This window comes from Mastacembelus armatus, chromosome 3, assembly GCF_900324485.2.
Source record: "Mastacembelus armatus chromosome 3, fMasArm1.2, whole genome shotgun sequence".
NCBI lineage: Eukaryota > Metazoa > Chordata > Actinopteri > Synbranchiformes > Mastacembelidae > Mastacembelus > Mastacembelus armatus.
The window spans coordinates 18,006,641-18,033,150 of NC_046635.1; the positions used below are offsets into that span (position 1 = coordinate 18,006,641).

The window sequence follows — 26,510 nt, forward strand, 5'->3', positions numbered from 1 at the left end:
ACTTCAGCTGAATTTATGCTTGACAGAATTACACTAATGCTAGGCAGTGAGTCATCAAGCCACTTTAACCTTTCATAGAATCACACTACTCTGTCTGTAATGACATTTTAGATATGCATATTTGCGTTTCTCGTAGACAAGTTTGTCAGAATTGTAATAAAAATATCCATAATAATATGCTGTTCATATCTTAATATGCAAATTATATGCAGAAGATGTGTGTATTGTGAAAACTGTTGCCAGTGAATTCAGTGATAGTTCTTTGCAGCTTTAGTCGTTTGATCTCACATTTTTCACCCTTTAACGTCCAGACCGAGGGAAAACGGACATTGTAATCTCTATTTTGTTATCTGCTAAATACCTAATATCCTTTTATTGATCTTTGACTTTTAAATTATGTTGTTTTACTGTCTTTTATAATAATGCAGCAAAGATTTGTCGTAGCTTACATGAATAGAAATGATCTGACATGATGAAGTCCAAAAGTAGCCTGTTAAGACAGAGGCAACCGTAACTCTCGGACCGTACCATTGTTGTGAAGGAAGGGGGTGGGGGAGGGAGGATCAGAGGTGATGACACCCACTATACCCAGTCCTGCCGCGGCTGGACCCACGCGGCAGATGTGGTGACAGGCTTTCGGTGAGGAACACATACCGGGCTTCTCTCGCTGGATTGCAAAGGTGAGTTCTTTCAGTGATTATTCGTGGTCATGCAACGGTGCTTTCTGCGTGTGTACAGCACGGGCCTTCCCTGGCTGCGTGGTGATGAAAAGCAGACTTCCACCGTCTGCACAGTTGTTGCTGATGCTGTTGAGAAACAATGTTTCAGAGGAGGTTAGAAACCTGGAGCTGTGGCGTTTAGCTTCCTAGTTCGGTTGCTTTGTTGGGAAACCGGTGCTTTTGATGTTTCAATATGCTTTTTGTATGAGATTTGTTTCTCCACACAAAACCCTCTTTTCTGTTTCTCACAGCAGTGACGTTATTTCTGAAAGCCTCGTTAACTTATTTAAAGGGGGAAAAAAAAGAAAAGGTTGCAACAGTAACAATTTTTCAGTAACAATAGATGATCGATTTATCTCACGTTGTAGCTGGGCTGTTATGCTGTTATACATAACAGCTACATATACTCACATTCCAAATGTTTTGAATATAGGTATTTGTGAATAACCTGGAGCATGGATATTTGTAAATGCATTCCTCTTATACATTCTGTAATATAGTTTCATATCATTGGTCCTGGTGTTTATAACTTTTAAGCCAATGTTGTGTGTTGAAAAACCCAAAACACACACGGAGGGAAACACTGAATTGCAGTTTATGTGTAAATATAATATGTTCTGTGTTTCAGTCTGCTGCTACTCATAACATTTGATACTAAGATGAATGAATCCCAGGTTTTTATACATTTTAAATCACACAAGCAGTGTTTAACATAACTTGCGGTAGGGATCCAGTTTAAGGTTTCAGTTTAAGTTTCTTAAAACTAAACTAAGGTACAGTTCACTCCTCATTTATATGACTGTAGACTACACTAGTCAGCACAGTTAGATAGAGAGAACAGAAGGCAAAAATGCCCAAGGTTAGGGAGGAAGATTGCAAAGCAACAGGCAGAATTGAGTGTTCAGGTATTTGGAGCTTTGGGTGCCTTCCAACTATTCCTTTACACTAACTTTACTATTTAGTGAGCTGTACAGTCTGCAGACATAATGTTTGCCTGTATTATCTCACTATAGCACATCGTTTTCCCATGTGTTTGGTAGACAGCAACATGCTGGACAAACTGAATAAAGACAGCAAGTTCATGCTGGACCCTACAGGAAGTAAAATCATTATTTGCAAGTTATTGTTAGTTTCAGTGATGAAAAATCCTGTGTTTAGGCAGCACTGATAGGTCTGTTGTGCGTCGGTGTGTGGCTGTAACGGCTGTCTGAGGAGCTGCCTGCAGTTGGCATGTTGGTTGGCTGATCGTCAATCCAGCGTCTGTTGAGCAAACTGTGAATGAGAGCATTTGATTTGGGTCAGCGGTCAGTGATGAGCCTATTTGAGGGTTCACTACTGTGTGTCTTCCTGTGTGTGCGACTGGCATCCCTGCGCATATGTGCGATCACTGAGCATCTGCAGAGTGGAGAGGTTTTTTTCTTCAGGGCTGACAGAGATGCTGCGCTGACCAGCTGACACCACTTCACATTCCTCCACCTTATCTCTCTCAAACATACACACACAGTCACACTCACTCAGACAGTTTGTGTTACATGTATTTATATGCACATTGTTAGGCATAGTTGTATGCATGCAGTTGCTCATCCATAAGCTGAGTCATGGCAACTGGACTTCTTGCTGTTAAGTTTAAGAACCCAGTTGGGTGAGTGGTGAAACATTTCAACTCAACAACAAGAAGTCCAGTTGTCATGACTCAGCCTCTGGATAACTTCACCTGGATGACTGGGGATCATGTTTGTGGGTGTGTAATAAGACCTGCTATTAAAGGTATCAGGATAGAGGTTGGAGACCACAACCCTTGTCAGTCGGAACAGAAAGAATGAATAGCAGCATTTGTTTTTGTGTGTGCAGAACTGGTATGTGGGCGTGGCCAACAGAGAAAGAGCCTGGGTTTTTATCTGACGTCTCCCAGGATGACCTTTCACCCCACAAGACAAGCTCTTTGTGTCCACTGAGCCAGTGCCCATGGGAGTGTATGGGTGCATGTGTGTGTGTGTGTGTGCAGTATGTTTGTGTGCGTGTGTATTAGAAGTATAGACCACATCAAAGTCTTACTTAAACATTGTTATCTTGGCTCACCTTTGACCTCATGGTCATGAGACATCTGTCAAACTAATGCATTCGTGCCCTCAAATCAGAAAAAATATATATATGGGTTTGCATGTTAGCTGAGCAGGACATGATTGATCATCATTTATCACTCATATACAGTACATACAGTACATCAAATCTCTTTTTTCATTTTTCTGTATAAAATATTTGCCATACAACATGCTAAAAATCATTTTCACTCTTTTCAAAAATCCTAATACCAGTAATTCGTAAATGTTACCACTGATAAGCATCCTTCTTCATTTGTTTCTGTAGACTGTTAAACTGTTAATTTTTTTAGTAGAAAGGTTATGGTATGTGTGTCTTTAAAAGGGATCCTAACTGTGTGAGGTTGTGTGTTTGCGGGTGGTGATGGTGGTTGGGAAGGGGGTTCTGGGGGTTATAAAACACCACAATGGTGTCTCTCTCCCCAGGGTGAGAGACAGAAAGGGTGGGGGGGGGTGCATAAAAGGATCTACCACTTCCATGTCAGGGAGAAAGGAAGGAGGGGGTGATGGGAGGAGAAAAGATTGACACAGCTTTTTCACAGGTTTTCCTTATTGCTGAACTTTCTGCTGTGTGTCTTCCTGAATGTGCCACAGGTCTCCATTTCTTTAAAAAAATTCAAGAAATATATAAATAACACTGCAAGAGCACGTATGTGGCTACAGATTGAAGATGCAGATTTACAATTTGACTAAGTTAAAGAACACAGCAGTTTCCTCTTATATCCCCTAGATTTTAATGCACATTAGCTGATATTACACTGCTCACACATATTTACCTGGTTATAAATCCAGAAATGCCATTTTATCTACTAAGTTCTTACAAGACCATACAAAGTAGCTTAAAATGTATTATTTTGTTTTCATTTAGGCCTGTTTTTTAAGCTAGAGTAATAGAAACCATACAATAAAAACATATAAGCTATATGATTTCCAGTAGGTCAGAAGTTGAGGATTTGGTCCAGTAAAAGTTGGAATACACCTCCATGCTTTCATCTCCTTCCTGTTACCCTCCCTGTCCCCTCTATTTTGGGTTGTAAAATGATCAGGCTGCTCTTCAGTATGAGGTGTCATTTGCTTCCTCTCAGTGCCAGCTGTGTTTTTTGCCTTCCATTCCCTGTCTCTCTTTCTACAAAGTGGCACAAAACCTGCAGTTCTTTATATAAGAAAGTGTAGAAGCAGAAGGAGATGTGAGTGAGAGAGACAGAGTAAGTGTGTTTGTTAATCCTCAAGATGATTTTTAAGAGAAGAATGGCAATCCCACAGCATGCCTGTCATGTGCCTTGTGTATATATGTGTGTGCAATGGTCAAAATATGGATGGCCAAAGGCTTAGCGTGTGGGTGTCTTGGTGATAAAATAAGCATAGATACAGATTTTAAAAAATTGTATGCAAGGATTTCCTTTCTCTGATGGTGGAGCTTAGATGAGACAAGCCTAGGAAGAAAACCAGAGAGAGGGAGATAAAGAGAGAGAGAGATGCAGATAAAATAGAAACAGAGGCAGCCGTGTCTGTGTCAGGACTCCCTGACATAGACACGGAGCAGCTGATTTCATGACACACTGTTTGAGACCAAAGCACAGATTCACATTAATCTCTTTAGTCCGGAGAAGTCTGCCCTCTTATGGCTGTTGAAATGTATAAAAAACTGAGAAGTGAGCACAGAAGTTTTGAATGTGTATGTCATTTTTCACACACACACACACACACACACACACAGTTTGGACATAACTGGATGTTGCTCCCATGCCTTTCTGCGAAAATCTGCCAGATAACTCTGTCCTAATCTGTCTCCCTTCCTGTGCTGTTGTCACTGACACTCTCAGCCTCACTCTCTTCTCTTCTTCCTTCATCTATCTGTCTCTCTCTCTCACGTACTGTTTTTATATCTATCTCTATCCTTATTAATTATTTTTTCTCACCTTTTCTCATTTTGCCTGTCTTCTATTTACCTCAGTCTTTTCCTTTGTTGTTTGAGAGCAGATGAGAGAGGCAAATCAGAGAGAAAGCCAGAGGGAGAGAGAGATATGCAGCGAGTGAGAAAGTAGATAAACAGACCAAGGGAGTAGTGTCTAGGTCAGGGTATCCTGACTCTGTCAGTGAAGCTGATTGTACGGCTTGTCTGGACAGATGTCATCCACTAGCAACCACTGTTTATGTGGTTGTGGACCTGCATGTGTGTGTGTGTTTAGATTTGACAATAATGAACATTAGTTCTCACTGTTGTGATTCAACAGCAGTTTAGCAACAGACTTTCAATATATTTTTTTATCATATACATTATCCTTTTTGCTGTTAATGTTTTTGTTTATCCTTTTCTTTCTGTAGTACTGTAGTAAATAGTAATAACTAATAGTAAATCATATTGCATAATGAAAAACTGGCAAATCTTCAGTTACAGTACCATATGCATATATCATTTACATATCCAACATGAGGTTACTGTGTTTTGGCAGGTCACCAATGGGGAACTCGTATGCGGGCCAGCTGCGGAACGCACGTTTTGAGGAAGTCCTCCATAACTCCATTGAGGCATCACTGAGGTCGAACACTGTGGTGCCGCGTCCTGTTTTTTCACAGCTGTACCTGGACACAGAGCACCCGCTGGCACAAGGTAGTAGGTTGTATGAGTGCATAAACACCCTGGCTAGTCACTTATACTCTATTGAATATGTTTCTGGTTCTGTGTCTGTCTCCAGCAGACCGTACAGAGAATGAGGACGGGGATGATGAAGATGGTTCAGAGTCTAACAGCCCCCCAATACCATACCAGCTGAAGCCTCCACCTGAGGGATGCTGCACCGCAGATGGTTCGTGTACACACACACACACATACACACACACACACACACACATATGTGTATACATAAAAATTCACCACAGTCCCAAGTAGCACCAGGAGACCATGTGGTGAATCTTGGTTATAAGAGAGTTTATCCTGTTTATGGAAAGCAGTATCATGCAAATAACGTGATGAATGTGATTCTGCTGGATTTGGAGTATGCAGCATGCCAAAAAGACCAAAAAGATATCTTTTTGATCATCTCACTTATGCTATAATGTAATAATTAAGGTTTAAGAAGGTTTTACTACTAGATCCTTTGATGAAAATAACTATCCTATCCTAACCATTCCTTCCTCCAGGTTTCTGTCAGGCAGGCAGGGATGTGCGGCTGTCCTCGCTTGCATTAGATCCCTTGGATGTTCCACCTGGATTCACGTTGGTTGGCGTAAAGTCTCCCTCCCTACCCGAGACTATGCTGGTATGTGCAGTGGACCGCCGCTTCCTGCCGGACGAACGGGGTCACAACGCACTCCTTGGTGAGACAGAGACAAAAACGCCAGCACTCAAAAATCAACATTTTCAAAGTGCCTGCTTCCAATGCTGAAAATTATTTTTGTTTAAAGTTGCATTTCCAACTTGACATCATGCAATTAGCTACATGTGTGTTACTGTACAACACAACATTTCTGAATGTGTGCTCCCGTCAGGCTTCTCAGGGAACTGCATGGGCTGTGGAGAGAAAGGCTTCTGTTATTTCACAGAGTTCTCAAACCACATTAACCTGAAGCTCAGCACCCAGCCCAAGAAACAGAATCATTTGAAGTACCATCTTTACCGAAACAACCAGGGCGTGCTGGTCAAAGGAGCTCCAATCTGCTGGAGGGGACAAGGTGAGAGACACATATTTGTGCTATATCTAGCAGTTGTATCTGCAATAATTGTGGCACAAACACTGATTTTGTTTTGGATTTTTGCTGGAGTGAAACATATATAACACAGCATAATAAAAACATATATGATCAGTGGTGGCCCTGAGATGGAGTGGTGACCTGTCCAGGGTGTACCCCTGCCTTTCACCCAAAGACAGCTGGGATAGGCTCCAGCAGATCCCTGTGACACTAATTAGGAATAAGCTGGTATAGATAATGGATGGATGGATGATCGATGGCAGACAAGTAACAGTGTGTACATTAGACACTAACATGATATATAATACCTTTGCGAATTTCTGTATAACATTTAGTGGGCCTATTACATCATTCTTGTACTAATGGCTTTGCAGTGAAGAAGAGGAAAATAAATAATATTCAGTATAATACAGAAAAATAAGAATGCATTTTGAAAGGTCACCTTAACTGTGGGTGGTGTTTTTTTTAGCAGAAAAATGTGGTAGTTCATTTAATGAAAGTAACCACATTACAGCTCCCTCTTAAGTGACTCAGATCAGATTTTTTTCATGGACATGTAAACAAACCTAATTAGATTGTTTCGTATCAGACCACAGATGTATGTGGTCCAAGAGCTGATTCACATCCGGCCTGCAACATCATCTGTATAATCATTCAGTGTGAGCCCCTGACAGACTGGGAAAAATAAACATAGAGGAAAGCAACAACAGTGAGAGGGGTCAGTTGAGAGACCAGTGCATTGCACATTTATTGGACATTTATGGAGAAATTTTTGATCAAGTCAAACTGGAAGGAACATATTGGAATTAAGCAGCTTTGGAGGAAATAAGGATTTAGCTATTGCACAAATTACGTTGTTTATTTTTTTTCAGCTCAACAGGTTTCACCTTTCATATTAGTTGTTTTTTGGTTGTCATTCCTCCATTCCCTTTCACATATTTACTCTCATATACACCTACCATGCACAACACAAACTAACCACTGCAAAGTTCCTTTCTCCCTGTTTATTGTAATATTTAGTTTGTGTGTCTGTGTGTGTGTTTTAGAGGGACGGATGAGACAGATTGGGTCCAGCCCTTCAGTAGGACACCTGACGTCAGATGAACAGAACCTGCCATCACACACACCTGGCATTTACACGGGTAATAGAAAACATCACACAGGGATGTAAACACACAGATTGTAACCTATAGTTGAACAATTTCATTTCTTAACTGAATGAGATAAAACAAGAAATGTTTTAAATATAAAGTTGCACTTTCATTTTTGTGTCTCTTTGTAAACAGCAGAATCACATGTGGAACCTATTGGTCTGCCGCAAATAGCTGACATCACCCACTCACTCACAAACGGCACCCCTGCTGTTCCTTCCAGCCAGCCCCTTTTAAATCAGTCAGGGCCTGGGAGACCCACAGTGACAGGTACTGTATATGCATACAGCTATAGATAAATGGTAGGTCATTAGAAAGAAAGTGAAAATATTTTTATTTTATTTTTTATTTGACATCCTGGTACAAATATAATGCAAATTTAAAAATGAGGTAAATGTGTTGATGTGATCCAGAGAGAGAGAGAGAGAGAGGCAGAGTTATCATTAGCAGGATTTAAAAACCGCCCAAAACACAACTTATCTTTCAAAGCCAGCAGACAATATCTGCTGCACTTATTTGTTGCCATTTTCACATAAAAATTATATAAACAATATTTTACTGTAAATAGTAATTTTATACCAGTCTCAAGACAGCTCTGTTACAAATTTCTCCATATCATTCTTATACACAAGGACATAAGATCTGTTTTATAGTTGTGTTCAGACAGGATATCTGGTACCTCACCAACTAACTGCATGCAAGCTGGGGTTGTGAAGTTATCAGACTATTATAGCTTATGTAATGTATTACATAATTGTCCATGTTAAGTGTTATCTGGCTTCCTGTATGTAACAGCGGTCTGTGTCTGTTGTCATTAAGCACCCCCATAGGTTTCTTCACACCTCTGCAAGTGAGACCTCATACCACCAGCAGGGTGTGTGTGTGTGTGTGTGTGTGTGTGTGTGTGTGTGTTTAAACACTGGGGGTTGACCTTTGTTTCCCATTCTTTTATTTGCAGATCCTTGGGGCACTAAAACTCTCCCTCGATCTTTTCTCTTTTCCCTCTGTCTTTCTGCCTTTCTCCCTCCCTCTCCCTCATTCTGTCACTTCAATAAACCCAGGTTGTAAAATTCCTTCCTCTGCCTCATCTTCTTGCTGCTTTTCTCGCTGAATGAAAACCTTTTCTGTTGATGCTGTTTTTTTCATGGCCCTTTTAACAAGTGGACCTTTTATGTGTCTGCCTATTTACTGCATTTCAACAAAAAGTGGAGAGGAAGAGAAAGAGACAGGTTAATATATTACTAAAATACAGCTGGTTTCCATCACTGTACTAACACAGAGTCATGCTACATCATTTCATTTGCTGTATGTTCTGTTGATTTTTATGGATTATTAGACTTTGGAAAAAAAACTAACCCAGAAAATCATTTATATAAAAAAAACAAACATCTACTCAACAAATAAAATTGAAGCAAGTGTGATGAGCATCAACAACTTCCTTTAAAACTAGAAACAATAAAATGTTAAACCTTAAATGTTAATGGCCTCCCATCACATACCCTTGTCCCTACTCTTATCTCATAATCTCAAAAATAGCCTTACCATTAGGTGGTGTGTAATCCTATTTTTTATCCTGCAGGGCCCCATGCAAATGCTGGACCCCCAAAAAAGAGGCACAAGGGCTGGTCACCTGAGTCACCAGCCAACACTCTGCCGGAGAATGTTGTGAAGTCACCACCATCTTCATCAGCTATATCAGTATTGTCACTCTCCTCTGGCATGGCAAGTGGATCCAAATCAGGTAAACTTCAGAAAGGAGACTTGGATGGACAGGGATGTTACAGTTTTTCCCAATTGCTAAAACACATTTCTTGAAACTTCCACCCATTTTCTCAAAACCTTAAACACAAATCAAAGAACTCAAACTACTTTCATAAAACTCCAGACTTTTCAAAACCAAACTATCACCTCAAAACCAGTTATCTTTTGAGTTTAGGCCACTAAGAATTTGGTTCAGAGAATGGGGTTTTAACAACTGAGAAAAACTGTTATGATATGGGGAGAAACATATGAGAGAACAATGGGGGTAATGTGTTTCTGTGTTTCTAAATGTATTTCTATGCTTCCCTATCTTCTTTATCCAGAGACTGCAGCTGTGCTCATTACATCGCAGGGGTCCTCTACCCCACTGTCTCCCCCTGGGCTGTCTGTCACAGTGCCTGATCAGCTGCTACAAACCTGCAGCCTGCAGCCTGTCATCTTTAAAGGTTAGCTGACCAGTTATATCAGTTATTTATGGTGAGAAAATGATGCAATTCTCGCTCTTCTACTCACAAAAATGATTCACTGACACACCTACACGTGCAATGATACATTACAGCTGTATTTAAGTTAGACCACCATTATTTGAACCTGTGACACAGATGACTAGCTAATCAGTCAGAACCATTATTGATTAGTTGGGGTTTGGTGATCATTTTTCCCTTAGCTGAAGCTTTCAGTAACTACCCAACACATTTTAGCTCTCCTGACTGAATACAGGTCAGATAACACCTGAGGCTTTTTTACGGGCTTTTGGGCCCTTCCTCTCATCTCGTCCCCCCCACCCCTTTCATCCCATTTATATTACCTTTCAACTCTTTCAATCCTTTTATTCCCCCCACCACTTCCTATATCTACTGCATGTACTTTCATCCTATTGTTTTCTCTCTGTTTTGATTTATTCATCACCTATCAGCTCCTCTGTTCACCAGCCTTTCAACCCATCTACTAATTTCCTTTCTTTTGTTTCTCCTTGGCCGCTGTTGGCGCCTGCCATCAAATACCCTTGTCACCTACTCTTATCCCTGCCTAATAGGTAGAACTGCATTTTCCCAGCACTCGATCCTGTACTGCTCTGTTTGGGTTTGTTGTCGTGTAAGTAAGAAACAAGCACAGCACAGCTGTGAACAGCAAATCAAAATCTAGCATCAGTCCAAAAGTCTTTCTAACTATTATTCATTCCTCAGTCAAATCCTTTTCCTTCCATTGCTTTAGCTTCATTCATCAGTTTTCTCTAAAGGAACTTTAATTTTGTGACTGTTTTGGTATTTAGCCAAGGAGACTTCAGTATATGGAGGACAAGAGGACTGAATCAACCTAATTGAATCAAATTTACAGTTAATAGCCAAAACTACCAACAGAGCTACAAGCAGCACCAAGCTGCAGTTATAGTCAGCCACCATGTGTTCATCTATATTATCTGTCTGCCTCTCATTGACACAGGGCATGGTGTGCTCCCTCAGCTGACTGGCAGTGTCAGTGAAGTGCTCGTCAGTTCTTTGCTCCAGACTTGTTACATGAGCTCCCAGACACTCCCCAGAGTTTACCAGCATTATGGACCATCACCCATTCAGCCACTGTCTGCTGAGATGCAGATTCTACTCACAGTCTACTACCTTGTTCAGCTAGGTTAGTTTCAACAATTTTCAGAATAAAAGCTGTAATCATACAGTTTTCAATGATTTCATTGCTGTGCTTCATAATGGCCACTAGGAGGTTGACAGGCCAACTGGTAATTACAGTTTTTTACGATTGCTTACACACTAAAATTAAATCTTTCCCACAATTAACAAAAACTTAAAGAGCAAAACAACAGCCCAGATTTGCACAGCTGTAAGTACATTGTCAGCTTCACAGTTTTTACAAAACACTACACACAGTGATTTGCAAAACACTAAACACACTTGTATACATTGACCACAGATATTTATTATGATGTAATTTCCTTGCAATTTCAAAAGCAAAGGCTTTCAAATGAACACACCTATAAACTAATTGGTTAAATACAGCCACCAGGTGTGCACACACCAGGTTATTAATTGTAGACATGCCAATTAGGTTCTAAGCACTATGAAAAGGCAACAGGTAAGTTCACCTGTCTTCAACAAATATGGAGGAATGTGAGGCGACTAGGGACAGTGCAGATGATAGTGGGAATCCGGAGAAAACAAGGTGGAGGAAGAGGTAGAGGAAGAGGAAGATCGGGAGGAGGGATAGGACGTGCACAAAGAAGACAACGAAATCCTTCTAATGAAATTCGTGCTACACTTTTGGACCTTGTAAGAAACCACAGACAACCAATGAGGGAGTCTGGCCCGAGAGTACAGCCTAACATAAGCAGGTACACAGTGGCATCAATAGTTCGGACATTTCGTCAAGAGCACAGGTGAAAAACTTATCTTCTGTCAACAGAAAATACATAGCTTACTGCATGTACTTTATCAACAGTTTTACTATGTATTTCTGTATCATTTTACAGTAAGCTAAGTACGTGGGAGATCATAAACCTCGTTTTGGCCAATAATGTAATCAGACTTGGAGATATTCAAATCCATATTGTCAATGATCAGATAATATGCACTACACACATAACCTTTTTTACTGTGCATGCAAATTTAATGTATAGCAGATCTACAGTATATTGATCTACATAATGTGATCTGTATTTCAGAGAGTTTTGCAAATGGATGCGGAGAAAGTCCTGCATGAGTTTATATTTATTGATGTGGCTGGATTTAACCTGACAACAGTGAGAAGAAGAGGAAGAAACATCATTGGCCACAGGGCTACTGGCAATGTACCAGGGCAACGTGGGGGTAACATTACTCTTTGTGGTGCAATTACATAGTATGGGGTCCTTCACTGCCATGCCAACTTGGGTTCTTACAACACTGATCTCATTCATATTTAGACAAATTACTCAATATTATCACAGCAGCAAACCAAAGGGACCAGATGCAATACTTTGTCATCTGGGACAGTGTCTATTTCCATCGTTCTCTTCTGGCCCAAAACTGGTTTCAGCAACACCCACAATTTACAGTTCAATATCTTCAACCATATTCCCCCTTTGTAAACCCCATGGAGAAGTTTTTCTCAGGTGGATTATCTCTGGCCCTATGTCCATACGCCCCTCATTCAAGCTATGGAGGAAGCATGTGATCAAACTGATGCAGCATCAGTACGGTGGATGCATCACTCCAGAAGATTCTTCCCACATTGCCTTGCAAATGAAAATATAGCTGATATATATATATATATATATATATAGTGATGTTGACAAGTCCAGCTTGGTAGAGAGATGATGTTTAGTTTACTTTTACTTCTTAAATGAACTGGGTATATAATTTATGTTACAGTACTACTGTAAGCTTACAGTACAATAGTACATTCAGTAATACTGTATGAAAACTGTAAAATGTTTTGTTATGAATGTTTTGTTGACTGACTTCAGTATATGAAAAGAAATAAATGTTTTTATTAGTCTATACAGTTGGTGTCATGTAGTGTAGTGAATTTATTTGTATGCTTTCATTGTGTAAATGCTAAGAGTTTTTTAGGTTGAGCACTGGAGTGTTTACCTGATTCAGACAATATGATGAATGTGTTTATGTTATAAGAAAACTGGATTTTTATAACAAATTGTATAGTTTTGACTGAAGTGTTCCATTTTGCAAATGATCTGAGGTGTAGTGTTCTGCTTAATGTGTGAAGTGTTTTGAAAAAATGGGCCCTATTTTCAAAATTGTGCTTAAACAACTGAAAAAACTATTATCAGTTTATCTCAGCTCAGGTCTACTGACTCTAGCTTTTTGAACTTCTCAAACTAAACATATTTTCCACAATAACTGTACGGCATGTTGAATTGTTATTTACAACACCTCCTACAGTTTCATCTTCTCACCTTTTTGCTTTAGGCCCTGACCAGGTGCCCTTGATCGAAGACCTGGAGCAGATCTTCATGAGATCATGGAGGGAGTCCCACCTTAGCGAGATCAGACAGTACCAGCAGCCTCAAACACCAGCCACCCAAGGGAAGCACTACAACATAGAGGTGAAACAGCTAATTTAAGAAGTCGCACTGTCAAATGCTAAGTTTGAGAGAAAAAACTAAACACAGTAAATTAGAAATTAAAATAAGTAAACATATTTACAAACAAAATGTATGCTCCAGTTATTTAGCAATTCTTAAGATCCAGAGCATTTCTGTATGCTTGTACCGTTTATCTATTCTGTGACAATACTGTTTACCATAACTTTGTCTCCTTTGACTACAAGCTTAATATGCTGTTGATTTTATTCACCATATTGGAGAAACTAATACTGGTGACAACACAGAATAAATTTTAAAAAAGTTGCTAATCATCTTTTACTTTGTCTCCAGACCTCCTCCACTCTGCCTGGACTCCCTCAGCATCTGTCTTTACCTCCCCACAGCCAACAACCTGTGACCCCTGGCCAACTTCCCTGGCTTGCTCAGCTGGCTGCATCGTCATGTGGAGAGGGTGTGGTGGTTTTAGGGGAGCAGATGGGCTCTTTGGCTCAAGGTCTCCAGCAGACATTCAGAAGGTTGATGGAGGGACAGCTTAAAAACACCAACTATGTGGTCATTATTGTCACTGGACCAGGACAGGAAACGCAGTCCTGTGTGGTTGTCACAGGTGGGAGTTGTGTTTGTATATGTATTTAAGAAAGTTGTAAGGTCCTGATGATTAATTAAAAAGAATAAAGCAGGTTTTATTTCTGTGAATTTGTGTATGCGGGTTGCAGGCAAACACCAGTGTCGTGCCTTGGGAGAGAGCATGTTCTCTCCCAGTGAGGGTCTGAAAGAAATCAACCATCAGCTCTCTACTGGTGTTGCCCAGGAACTCATCAACTACTGCAACTCCCTTGGACAAGGTGTGTCTCATTATCTGTGTTTTGATTGTGCCCTACAGGAGAATTAATGTGTGTTTTACTCATAAGTCATCAACATATCATATGGCTTTCTGTTTCTCAGATGGTGATTTGGATTCCCTCCTGGATAGTGCTACTGTGGACAGCAATGAGCCATCTCACTTATCCAGCAGTCAGGAATCAGCTGAATACACAAGGCTCAAAAACACACACAGTCCCAAAGACACATACAGTCTAAAGAATTCCCAAACATCATGTGTAAAAGACTCACCCAGTCTGAAAGAGAGAGCTTCAAGCCCCAAAGACACCTGTTCAGGTAAGACAAGTGTATACGGTACATTTTATTTATGTCCTTGCCTTACCCTAGTCTTACAATGGCCTTTGAAAGACTACTTAGATAGTGAATTGATAAACTGTTCAGACAGATGTCTGGTTACGTCAGCTTTTGCCACAGCTGAGGTTTTAACCTTCACACTTCTGCCTAACATCATATACAGTGCTGTGAAAAAGTATTTGCCCCCTTCCTGATTTTTTTTTTTTTTTTTTTTGCATATTTGTCTCACGTAAATGATTCAAATCATCAAAAATTTTTATACCAGGTGTACCAGATATCACAGGATGCACACCTTCCAAAACGTTCAACTTTTGCCCAAAAGTCTTGGGCATAATCAAGAGGTTTTCTGGCCAGTGCGATACGAGCCTTTGTGTTCTTTTTGGTCAGCATTGGATTTCACTTTGGAACTCTGCCATGGATGTCATTTTTCATTGTGTAATATTAAAATTAGTTTCATCTGAATCATTTAGGTGTAACAAATATACTTAATGGGGGCAAAATCTTTTTCATAGCACTGTAGGTTATGGTTAGAACTTATTTGCTTTAGTCTTGCATATTTACTTTTTTATAAACTTTCTTCACACTGCCTTTTCATCATTTGCTCCTGCAACACCCTCAGATCAGTTTGATTTGCTATTTAACAATAGCCTAAGCTTACAACTGTGTTTACATTCTTTTTTTTTTTGCTGCTGTTGAGACCACAAGAATATCAATGTTGTAAAATATCTTTCACTGTATGATACAGTAAGAATGTGTGTTTGTATGTGTGTAGAATACTCCATAGAGTGGCACGAGGTTCGTCCCATCCAATTAGCAGTGGCTAGAAAGCTGCTGTCCCACGTTTGTGCTATAGCAGACTCCAGCACACAGAACCTGGACCTTGGCTCCTTTGACAGGGTCAGCTTTCTCATCCTGGTCCCACCATCTGAGGTCACATTTCATCAGACTGTTCTCCACCTTTGGACCTCTGGTTAGTCACATATGTTTTTTTGTCTGCAGATATATTAAAGTATTTCGTTGTTTTTCAAAGAGAGACTCAGTGGTCGTATGCACGAGGGTGTTCTTGTTCATAAAATTATGTGTTTTGATGTTGTTCTGTACCTCTCTCTGTCTGTATGTGCTTATTAGGTGTCCTTCAAGAGCTTGGGGGTTTAGACCAGGAGTGTGTATCCCAACAGGAGGCTGAACGTTATGTAGTCAGGATGGACCAGAGTGCTCAAGCACGGATTGACACCCTTATCCAGGAAGCTCACAGCAACTCATACACACTCTACATCCTGGTCCATGATCATGCCCACTGGGACATTAGCAGGTATGTGTTTGGTGTGTTAGACAGAAAATAAATAAATAAATAATAAACGCCACACGATTAATGTGTTTACTTTTCATTGCATCAGTAAACAGAAGAGAATTAGTAAAGCAATCAAGTGTGTTGACACACTCTCTACCTCTGTCACTCAGTGCATCCTACAGCAGCTCAGACACTGGTTTGGGTCTGGTGGACCAGCTGTTAAACTCCCGACAAGTCAGCGATACCCAAAACATCCTAATTCTTCATGTCACATCCTTCCCCTTCGTCCTTCAGACACAGTATACCCGCATTAGCCCCTACAATGAGATCCACTGGCCCTCTGCATTCAGTAATGTAAGATTCACCTCTGTATGTGATACATATTCTGTGTTTAATATAGCTTAGCAGCACATATCTGGAGATTGATACAAACCATTTATTTAGAGTTTACACATAAATCAGTTGAATAAGTGCATACCAGTAACAATGAATGCTTGTGCATTTAGGATGTGGACCTGTATCATGAGAGGATGCGCTATTTTGGTGTGTCAGAGCTGTTGGAGTCAACTCGTGCAGGCAGCACCTTGCCTTTGATGCGTTATGACTCCTCCTTTGAAAGCATGGCATCTGCCCTGGAAGAAAGGTACACAAACAACCTACTCTTCACACTCAAATTCAAAATACATGCAGTTTTATACATTATTGCATCATAAAGCACTATAAACCTCTCTCCTAGGTTCCCCAAGCTGCACAGTGCTGTGATCCGAACCACAGTGTTGATCCAGCACTACTGTGTAGCTCTAATGGCTGCATCCGGCAGAATCAGTGGCTCTCACGATCTCGACAAACACACCTCACTGGAGACCCTAGAGACTGTACAATCATTGCTCACTGCTGCCCAGCAATGTCCCGCCCATCATGGTCACATGGTCCTGCTGCGGATCCCTTCACTGTCTCTGGCTGCATGGGCCCATCGAAGGCTGTCCAGAGTGAGGAGGCAGCTGGGTCTGGAGGAGAATTTTGAAATCATACTTGGGAACCCCAGCCAACCTCTGCATATTGGACAGACATTCACTGAGCAGATCAAGGTGGGAGAGTAGTCCCAAAGACAAACATTGAATACAAGACAAAGAATTTAATGGATAGAGGAGCACACAAGTAAAGAAATAAAGCCTTGCTGGAAGAAATGTATTATGTATTTGTATGTGTGTTTATGTGCATGTAATCCAGACCTGGCTGAAGATCCTAGATGATGACTGGGTTCCTCGTACTTATCTGGAGCTGGATGCCCTTCCTTGTATCTTAATTCTGTCAGGAGCTGAGCCCCTGGGAGAATCACTGCCAAGGTACTTAAACTGAATTCTTCAGGACTTATAGTGAAAGCCTTGTGTACCCATGTGTAGTTATGTCAAGAATTTTAAAGCTTCCAGTGTCAATGAAAAGTCTTAGCTCCATAATTTCTAGAATGCCACAGAAGCCATAATACATGCCATCTGGGGCTTAACCAGTGAATTAATTGTACCCACAGGTCACTGAAGTATTGTGACCTTCGGGTGATAAGTTGCTCCTACCTTCAGCGAACAACAATCGAACAAGAGCTGGGGCTGGCTGCTTATCTAGTGAAGGCAGAGTCACGGCCCCCAGACAATCCCAGTGCAGGAAGTGACCTGCTGGGGAGTGATGCAGAAAAGCTCAGCAGCACGGACAATGAGGAGGAGGAGGGACAGGAGAATGGTGAGATGAACTGTGCATGAACTATTGAACTATTTTCAAGTTATGTAAAATGCTCAATCAGTGTTTGAAGAAAGATATTAACTGGTTTGGTGGCTAATGCTTTGTTTACCTGTAATTTTCATTTCCTCCATCTATTTCTAGGGGACTCCCCTGTGTCAACTATTCAGCAGCCCTTATCTTGCCAAGACAGTGGAACTTTGGAGCCTATTGCTACCCGAAGCACCACCTCTCCAAATCTTCAGAAAGGGTCTATGGACTCGATACAGTCTCCTTCACAATTACAGACTCAGCTTCAACCCCAGACCCCATCTCACTCTTTACCTTATCCAACACCACAGCATCAAATGCACACTCAAGTTCAGCGTTACTCCCAGGCCCAATACATGGCCCAACTGCAGCCACAGACCCAAGTTCAGAGTCCAAATGGGTTGCTATCTCAATCAAACTCCCAGCCTTACGTTCAAACATTCCCCCAGTACCAGTTCCTCTCCCAGATACAGACACTCCACCCTCAGCCACTTCCTCCTGTCCACTCTGGTCGCCAACATTCCAAATCCACTTCTTCTGGCTCTTTGTCCCCGCAAGCCTCCTCTCCTTATCGAAGCTGCTCTTGGGCTCGGGGAGTGATCCGCCCGCCTTCTGTGCTCCTCCCTCGTGCTCTTTACGACATTATCACAGCCAGTGACAGCAGTGGACTTTCACGATGTACTTCTTTCCTGCCACACATGTCTGTCGCATGGGCAAGCAGCTTCAGGTATTATATTGTCTTTTGCACACCAGCCCTTAGGGTTTAATAAGCATAATAGAAGAATCAAACTCAATCCAGTAGGCTTGAGTTGACTTAGCTCAAATGTCATCATTTCATTATTCGATTATTACCAGAATGGACAACCTATATATGTATGTGGATTTGAAATATGAACAAAGCACAACTACACTTATGAACTCTGTCTTTTGTGTAAAGGCCCTTGCTGAGTAAGATGATGACGTGTACAGAACAGTCACTGTACTATCGCCAGTGGACAGTCCCTCGTGCCTGTCACATGGACAGCAGCAATTGCACTGAAGGACGTGGAGATAACTTTCACCCTCGTCGGCTGCTGCTGAGCGGACCCCCTCAGGTAGTTAATTTCCTTATTTATTTTACCCAAATTCAAGCTTCTCTTGTACTGTATATTGTATTTTTCCAACTTTCTTGTTCCTCTGGTCAGGTGGGTAAGACAGGAGCGTACTTGCACTTCCTGGGTATTCTGTCTCGGATGCTCATCAGGTTGATGGAGGTAGATATCTACGACGAAGAAGATATCAACTGTAGTGAGTATACTGTGTTTGCAACAGTAGCCAATATTTCACAGCTATATTAAATTCAATTAATTTCTTTAGATTCTGTTTCCCTAACCCTTTTCAATGTTTTGCCTGTTGCTGCTGTCATGTGATCATATGTAACATTTTGTCTCAATGTGTCCAAAATAGTTGCTTATCTTCAGTATTCACTGGGCCGTAAACTCATGTGTAATACATACATGAATGTGTTGGGTATTCAGGTGACCCAGTGGAGGGAGTGCAGTATCACCATCCCAATACTCCATGGCCCAACCCAGACATTATGAGAACAATGCCCTTTGACTACACCATCCATGACCCCAAATATGATGACATCAGCATTGTGTATTGCCCTGGATACAAACCCAGTGCAGAGGGTAAGCACAGTCAGAAAAGCTCATTGAAACTGACACACAAGTCAGTATATTAAGACACTATCGTATCTATTCATAGAATTTTCATCCCATGGAAAGATTTTTCTCTTGTAAAAAACAACCCAGACTGTTCTGTCAAGTTTCCTGTATACTGTGGTACAATGCTTAACTGTACTTTTCTCTGTTGTCTTTCCAAGGAAACCTTGTGCAGCAGGAGGATGTGTACCTTCGCAGGCGGACCTCTAGAATCAAGCTGTCGAAATATGCAGCCTACAACACCTATCATCACTGTGAACAGTGTCATCAGTACCTGGGCATCAACCCCAGATACCAGGTCAGCAGAACACCTACAGACATACAGTCTAATAAATGACACACACTGCTTTGGAAATACAAACGTGACAGTTCTCTCTTATCATAATCTAGGTGTATGAGTCAACACTGCACGCGTTCACATTCACCCATCTTTTGCTTGGGGAAGAGATCCAGCTCTACTTCATCATCCCAAAGTCTAAAGAGCAGTACTTCAGCTTCAGCCAATCAGGAGGCCAGCTGGAGAGCATGCGGCTGCCTCTCACTTCTGATCGGGTTAGTCAGTTGTCAATGAAACTTCAATTATGAGTATTTACATTTAGTTTTTTAAGCATTTCTTGATGCTGTCACAGATAGCAACAGACTGATAAATAATACACCAGTAGAGGAGGAGAAAGTTTGACTAACATTAAAGAACAACCATATACACTGGTCCGAAAAAAAAGAAGTATTCAGTGAGCAGCAGTTGCGTGGTTGAAAATGCCTTGTTGATGTCAGAGGAGAAGGGGCAGATGATAGAAGGGCAACACTAACTCAAATAACCACTCGTTACAACCAAGGTATGCAGAATACCATCTCTGGACGCACAACACATCGAACCTTGAAGCAGATGGGCAGCAGCAGAAGACCACAGCAGGTGCCACTCCTGTCAGCTAAGAACAGGAAACTGATGCTACAATTTGCACGGGCTTACCAAAATTGGACAATAGAAGATTGGCAAAATGTTGCCTGATCTGATGCGTCTTGATTTCAGCTGTAACATTCAGATGGTATGGTCAGAATTTGGCATAAGCATGAAATTATCAACCTTGTATCAGCAGTTCAGGCTGATGGTGATATGATGTGAGGGATAATTTCTTGGCACACATTTGGGCCCCTTAGTACCAATTGAGCATTGTTTAAATGCCACAGCCTACCTGACCATGTCCATCCTTTTATGACCACATTGTACACATCTTCTGATGGCTACTTCCAGCAGGATAATGTACCATGTCACAAAGCTCAAATCATCTCAAACTGGTTTCTTGAACATGACAGTGAGTTCACTGTACTCCATTGGCCTCCCTAGTCCCCAGATCTCAATCTAATAGAGCACTTTTGGGATGTGATGGAATGGGAGATTTGCATTATGGGTGTGCAGCCAACAAAGCTGCAGCAACTGCCTGATGTTCTAATGTCAATGTGGACCAAAATCTATGAGGAATATTTCCAGCACTAGGTTGAATCTATGCCAAGAAGAATTAAGGCAGTTCTGAAAGCAAAGGGGGGTCTAACATCGGTACTAGCAAGGCCTACCTAATAAAGTGGCCAGTGAGTGTGGCTAGAAAATAAAACTGAAGAGTCTTTCACAATTTTAGACATTTCTTTCCTGTTAGAAAAAGTTAAAGTCTGTTTCTATTAATCAATACAAGTTACTGACACATCACAATGCAATACCCTTTAGTTCCACAAGGTGATGCTACATGCCAGACTGGCTCCATTTCTCCTTACAGAATTACTGTGGTCCAGTGATTATATATTTTCATAATGTGCATGTAATCCAGAGCTGTCTGAATGTGAAGCACCACCTCTCCAAATATTCAGACACCTGAGATTAATAAATGAGATAATTTTTAGTGTATTAACAGATTTAGCATAGCATATAAACTCTTCAATGACAGATCAGACAGAAAATGACTGATCATATCATGTTGCTGGCAATCACTCTGTACTGCATCCAGTATCTTTGTAAATCCATGGGGTGTCTTCAGGGTCTAATTTGGAAACTGCTAATCTAATGAGCAAAAACAAAGTCATGGCACGTATGGTGTTTCCAGTTTTCTTCACCACTTTCAAGACAATACCTAATGGTATTATCTTTCACTCTTACATGTAATAAGTAATTTTGATTTCTGCCCCCTTTTCCAGAGTCCAGATTGCATCAAGAGTCCAATCTTTACTCCAACCACTGGTCGTCATGAGCATGGTCTGTTTAACCTCTACCATGCCATGGAAGGTGCCTCACATCTCCACATCCTGGTGGTCAAAGAGTATGAGATGGCTGTCTATAAAAAGTACTGGCCCAACCACATCATGCTGGTACTGCCCACTGTCTTTAATGGTGCAGGAATAGGTATGTTACCGTTGCTACCATTAGGTATGTAGGAATTCCTTAATTTCATTAGATTTTTAATACAGACACGCAGAGAACTGTGACTAACAAATACCAACATTTCAGAAAACACCTCTAATAACAGATTATGGTACCTTCGCAGGCGCTGCCCACTTCCTGATTAAAGAACTGTCATATCACAACTTGGAGCTGGAACGCAGTCGTCAGTTGGAGGGAGGGGGCCAGCCAGGTGAAGTCTGGCCCTTTATCATCTTGGCAGATGACTCCTGTGTTATGTGGAACACTGTGGACCTTGATGCGCGCAAGTACATACAAAAACTTTTATTTCTGTCAATCATGATGAATGACAATATAGATTTTGCTTGCATTAGAATGGAGAAAATGTCACTTTGCTGGAATTAATATAGCTGCTCTTTTCTTGTTCTTTTAAGTGGCCCAGCAGAGCATGCTGTGTCACTGAAGCGGGTCTTGCAGCACATGGAGGCCTGCCCTGACCTAACCCACTATGGACTGTGTGGAATCAGGAAGTGGAGCAGCTGTGGTCTTGCAGGTCAGGGGTCACAATGTTAGAAATTTCAAGGAACATTTTCACAAAATTTGAGTCATTGTTATTGCCATACCAAGTGACAGAAGATAAATACTAAATGTAACATCAGAAGTTCATACTTAGTGCAAGGCTGCTCTGTTGGGCTTCACAAGATACTACAATTCATGCTCAAGTTGCCTTGAAGGTTTTGGGCTCAGGGATATGTTCAGAGAGTCTCAGATCCTCAGATTGCATATTTAACGTCTTGGTCTTCAGTGGTTGTTTAGACATTTTTAACAAAACTCTGTTACTAAGTCTAACAAGTCTAACTCTAAACTGCTATACATTGCAGATCTTTCAATCCACGTGACAGTGTGTAGGTTCAGATAACACAGAGCTCATAAGGGATGTTGCTGAGCTTTTTGCATCAGCAACGTTAAATTGTAAACCATATATTCAAAGGGGCTATTTGACTAAAATCCTTTGCATTTTAATACTATATGAGGCTGTAATCGTTTTGTAATCTAAACCAACACTTCATGCTTATGTTTTAGCAGGTAATAGACAGAGAGAGCCCTTCTCTAGAGGTCACCTACATGACTTCCTTCTCCTCAATGTCGATCGGAGTCAGAACATTCAGTACGACCAAAACCGCTTCACCTGTCACGACGTGGACTTCACCCTAAGGATACACAGTGCAGGTCTACTCATCTGCAGGTTCAACAATTTCAGTGTAATGAAGAAACAGATCGCCATAGGAGGATACAGGACGTTCATTATCAAGACCAAGGTAGATCCTGAAAAACCATAAGAGCACAAGGACACGTTCATCACAAAGCTAAAGCTGAATAAAGCCAAAGTTATTTGACCAATGGTTAATAATCATTATTCTACATCATCTGGTAATACATCCTTAGCAGTTACCCATGACAAATGCTAGTCTGGACATACATATATATATATATAATACAGTAATAAATGATTATTGCATATATTGTATCCCTATCCTTTAACTGTATATATTTTTCTCCAGATGACAGATGTTCCCACCTCAGTGGGGCCATCGCAATACATCTGTGCTCCAGATAGCAAGCATCTTTTCTTGGCTACTCCAGCTCAGCTTCTCCTGGAAAAATACTTGCGACACACCAGCCACAAGCTATTTCCACTCAGCATCAAGAATTACACACACCCTGTACTGTCTGTGGACTGTTACCTCAACTTGGGACCTGAGGTATATACACAAACACAAGCAGCAAACACGAACACACACAAAAAGATATGGACATAGAGTACCTCCAAACAAAAGGAGACACACACACAGACACACACACACACAATCATAGTATCTTTACTTGTAGTAGAGTATAGTATCTTATAATTTCATAGAAAATATAAGTCACAGTTTTCTCACCTGCTCCTGTAGGTGACAGTTTGTTTCGTGAGTTCGAGACCTCACTCTATCAACATCAGTACCACAGGGCTGCTGTTCAGTGGCCTTCTTCTCTGTTTCACTGACTCCTTTGTGACTCCTGGGTTCCTCAAGAAGTTCACTTTTCTCAAAGGTACAAGGGCAGACAGCATAAAACAAAAATGTGTGATAAACATGACACATAGGAGGCATCATCTTCATAGATATGTGACAGAGAGTGGCTGTAATTTAAAAACAAAATAAAACACTAAAATGAACTGTTACAGTTTTCTATTGTGATGATTGCACCCTAAAGTCATTATATAATTTCCATATCAGAGTGAAAGCCTCTGTCCATCTCCCTCCTGCTGCCTCCCTGTAGGTGCGACTCTGTGTGTCATCAGTGCAGATCGTAGCTCGTTGAGGCAGACAGTGGGCCGGCTGGAGCTGGAGGAGGAATGGAGGTTTAGGCTCAGTGATGAATTCCAAACTGCCAACGCCAAAGAGGACCGACCACTCGTCTTCCTGACCGGAAAGCATATATGACTGGCACATATGGATACAATGGACTGCAAAATATCACAGTCAGAGTTGAAATCTCTACCATTATGCAAAATAAGGTAGATACCCAAGACTATTACCTATTACTGGACACACTCACACACACAAACACACACAAAAGGTGCAGTTCTAGGCTGCCAGTTCTTGAAATTGGAGCCTTTTGAATTTCTTATAACATGTTTGCAGTTAGCTGTTTTAATGCTGTTGCAGCATCCACATGTCCTTGCACACAATATGAAAAGTCTTTTGATGGCAAAAATTTGTGTGCAATGGTAGGCATTTAGAGCAATTTTGTAGAAGTTTGTTTTGCTTGTATGCTTTTAAATATGATTTATTTTTTTCAGATTTGTATTATGTAAAAAGTTGTTATTTTCAGTGGGTACTACAATAATTGTGGAGCTGTTTCTGTGTTTGGATGTAGAACATTTTTATGCTTTTGTGCTCCATAGACTAAAAATTCACTCTGTACTTGCAACATTCTGTATCTTTGTGCCTTTAATTGTATAAATGTAAATTTTCTTTTGTGGGTGTATATGGCTCTTGTGTCTTCACAATACGCAGAATAAAGACGTGGGTGGCATAATTTGGATGCGTAGGATAGCAGTCTAGAGACTACTGCTTGTCATTTAGAGAGAAAACATGAAAGAACGGTGTGTGTATTCCAAAAACACAACAGTTATGACTGTAGTAACCAATTATACCGGCTCATTTATTCATTTAAGTTGGACTGCAAAGTGTCAAGTTTGTAGCCCTGCTACATTTACAAATGCAAAATAACAAAAACAAACAAACAAACACGATGGGTCAGGCTGAGGGAAAGTGTTCAGGAGATATTTGACTGCAAAGTGAATACTGGTTTCAGGTTCTGTGAATTCATAACTATATTTAATTTGTGATTTCTCAGCTAAGGTAAATTCTTTAAATACAACTTAAAAGACAAACATTGCATACACTGGCAAGTCACAGGCAGTACAAGTAACTATTTGAAAGGAAATGCCACCAGAAAAACATAATTTATAATGTTGCAGTCATTTGACATCAACTGGCACAAATTCAGGATGCATTGTGTGTATAATTACAGAACTGTGTGTGTGTGTGTGTGTGTGTCTGTGTGAAGAAGTCTAGAAATTCTTACCTCTCAAATTACTCCTTTCCCAGAAGATACTTGATACATTTAGTCTCACTGCATGTTGAACAAGCAGTACTCCTATATCCAGAACCACCCAGAAGATTTTGAACTACCAGAAGTTTTTGTACCACTTTCAAGCGATTAAATCAGGATTAGTATTATAGGGTTGAATTCAAATAGCACTCTGCTTTGTCAGGAAGAATTATAGAGGATTTTATAGAAAGCTGACCAGGAAAGAATTAGCAAACAATGCACAGACTTCTAACAAATCAAACATTTCAGAGGATGTGCTAGGTCCTTTTTCCAACTTGACTTGCATGAATTCTTCCTAACGTTTCTGCTTGAATGTTTAAAACAATTTCTTTGGGTTTTCTGACATGCCCTGGGCTGAGAGGCACAACATATTTGAATAGAAAATGTATAGAAATGATCAGAAATCAGGAAATCACGCAACATGGAGCCTCAGACCCAGATGAAGAGCAAGATTGAGACCTCAGGAGTCACAATGAGGATGACAGCCCCTATGAGAGCTGGTCCTAGGTAACAAAGAACAAGAAACAAGTAACATCTATAATAACTACAAATGTAAAGTGGTCATTTATAGTTAGAGTTCTTTTTTTGTATTCAATCAATTTATAGCTTATATCAGAACGCAGAATCCAATCAAAACTCTAAAGCAACACCACTTCACAACAGTAAGGCTAAACCCAGATAGCAATTTTGTGATTATTTTTACACTGACAGAACTGATTGTTGAACTAGTCGTCTCTAATCGCTAGTGTATACATGCAAGCTCCCCCCCAACACCACCATACACACACATACACACAAAATTCTGAGCTACACAGAGCTATATAGAAAGGTAGAAGCAATTCATAGGAAATAATGGAGCTTTCTTCATATAAGGAGAAACCCACCTCCAAGAGTGAAAAAACACATTTTTTGTCCATATTTGTTTGTGTGAAGATAGAAAAGAGGGGTGAGGAATAGATGAAGGTTAGGAGGTACTACTGAGCCAGTCAGAAGGGCTTCCTTTGCTTTCCAAGGTTTGTCAGTGTGCCTAAAAGTACTGTGATCATGTGACAA

The 26,510-nt window shown here is 40.7% G+C and overlaps 1 protein-coding gene across 1 annotated transcript; it reads left to right on the plus strand.

The window, feature by feature from the left end:
* The first annotated feature begins 593 nt into the window (after positions 1 to 593).
* Positions 594 to 24,381, plus strand: greb1 (growth regulating estrogen receptor binding 1). The gene is given in 34 exon segments (XM_026293811.1): positions 594 to 680; positions 5,272 to 5,515; positions 5,517 to 5,625; positions 5,960 to 6,136; positions 6,308 to 6,490; positions 7,555 to 7,650; positions 7,795 to 7,929; positions 9,239 to 9,400; positions 9,744 to 9,866; positions 10,864 to 11,049; positions 13,338 to 13,474; positions 13,805 to 14,081; positions 14,191 to 14,319; positions 14,420 to 14,632; positions 15,423 to 15,620; positions 15,779 to 15,962; positions 16,112 to 16,295; positions 16,448 to 16,584; positions 16,678 to 17,029; positions 17,172 to 17,287; positions 17,470 to 17,675; positions 17,817 to 18,429; positions 18,640 to 18,796; positions 18,887 to 18,989; positions 19,220 to 19,375; positions 19,570 to 19,706; positions 19,799 to 19,960; positions 21,593 to 21,797; positions 21,940 to 22,102; positions 22,229 to 22,347; positions 22,878 to 23,113; positions 23,357 to 23,557; positions 23,750 to 23,888; positions 24,117 to 24,381. Coding segments are annotated over 33 exon segments (6,096 nt in total). The 5' UTR covers positions 594 to 680; positions 5,272 to 5,278; the 3' UTR covers positions 24,281 to 24,381.
* Positions 24,382 to 26,510: the final 2,129 nt, after the last annotated feature.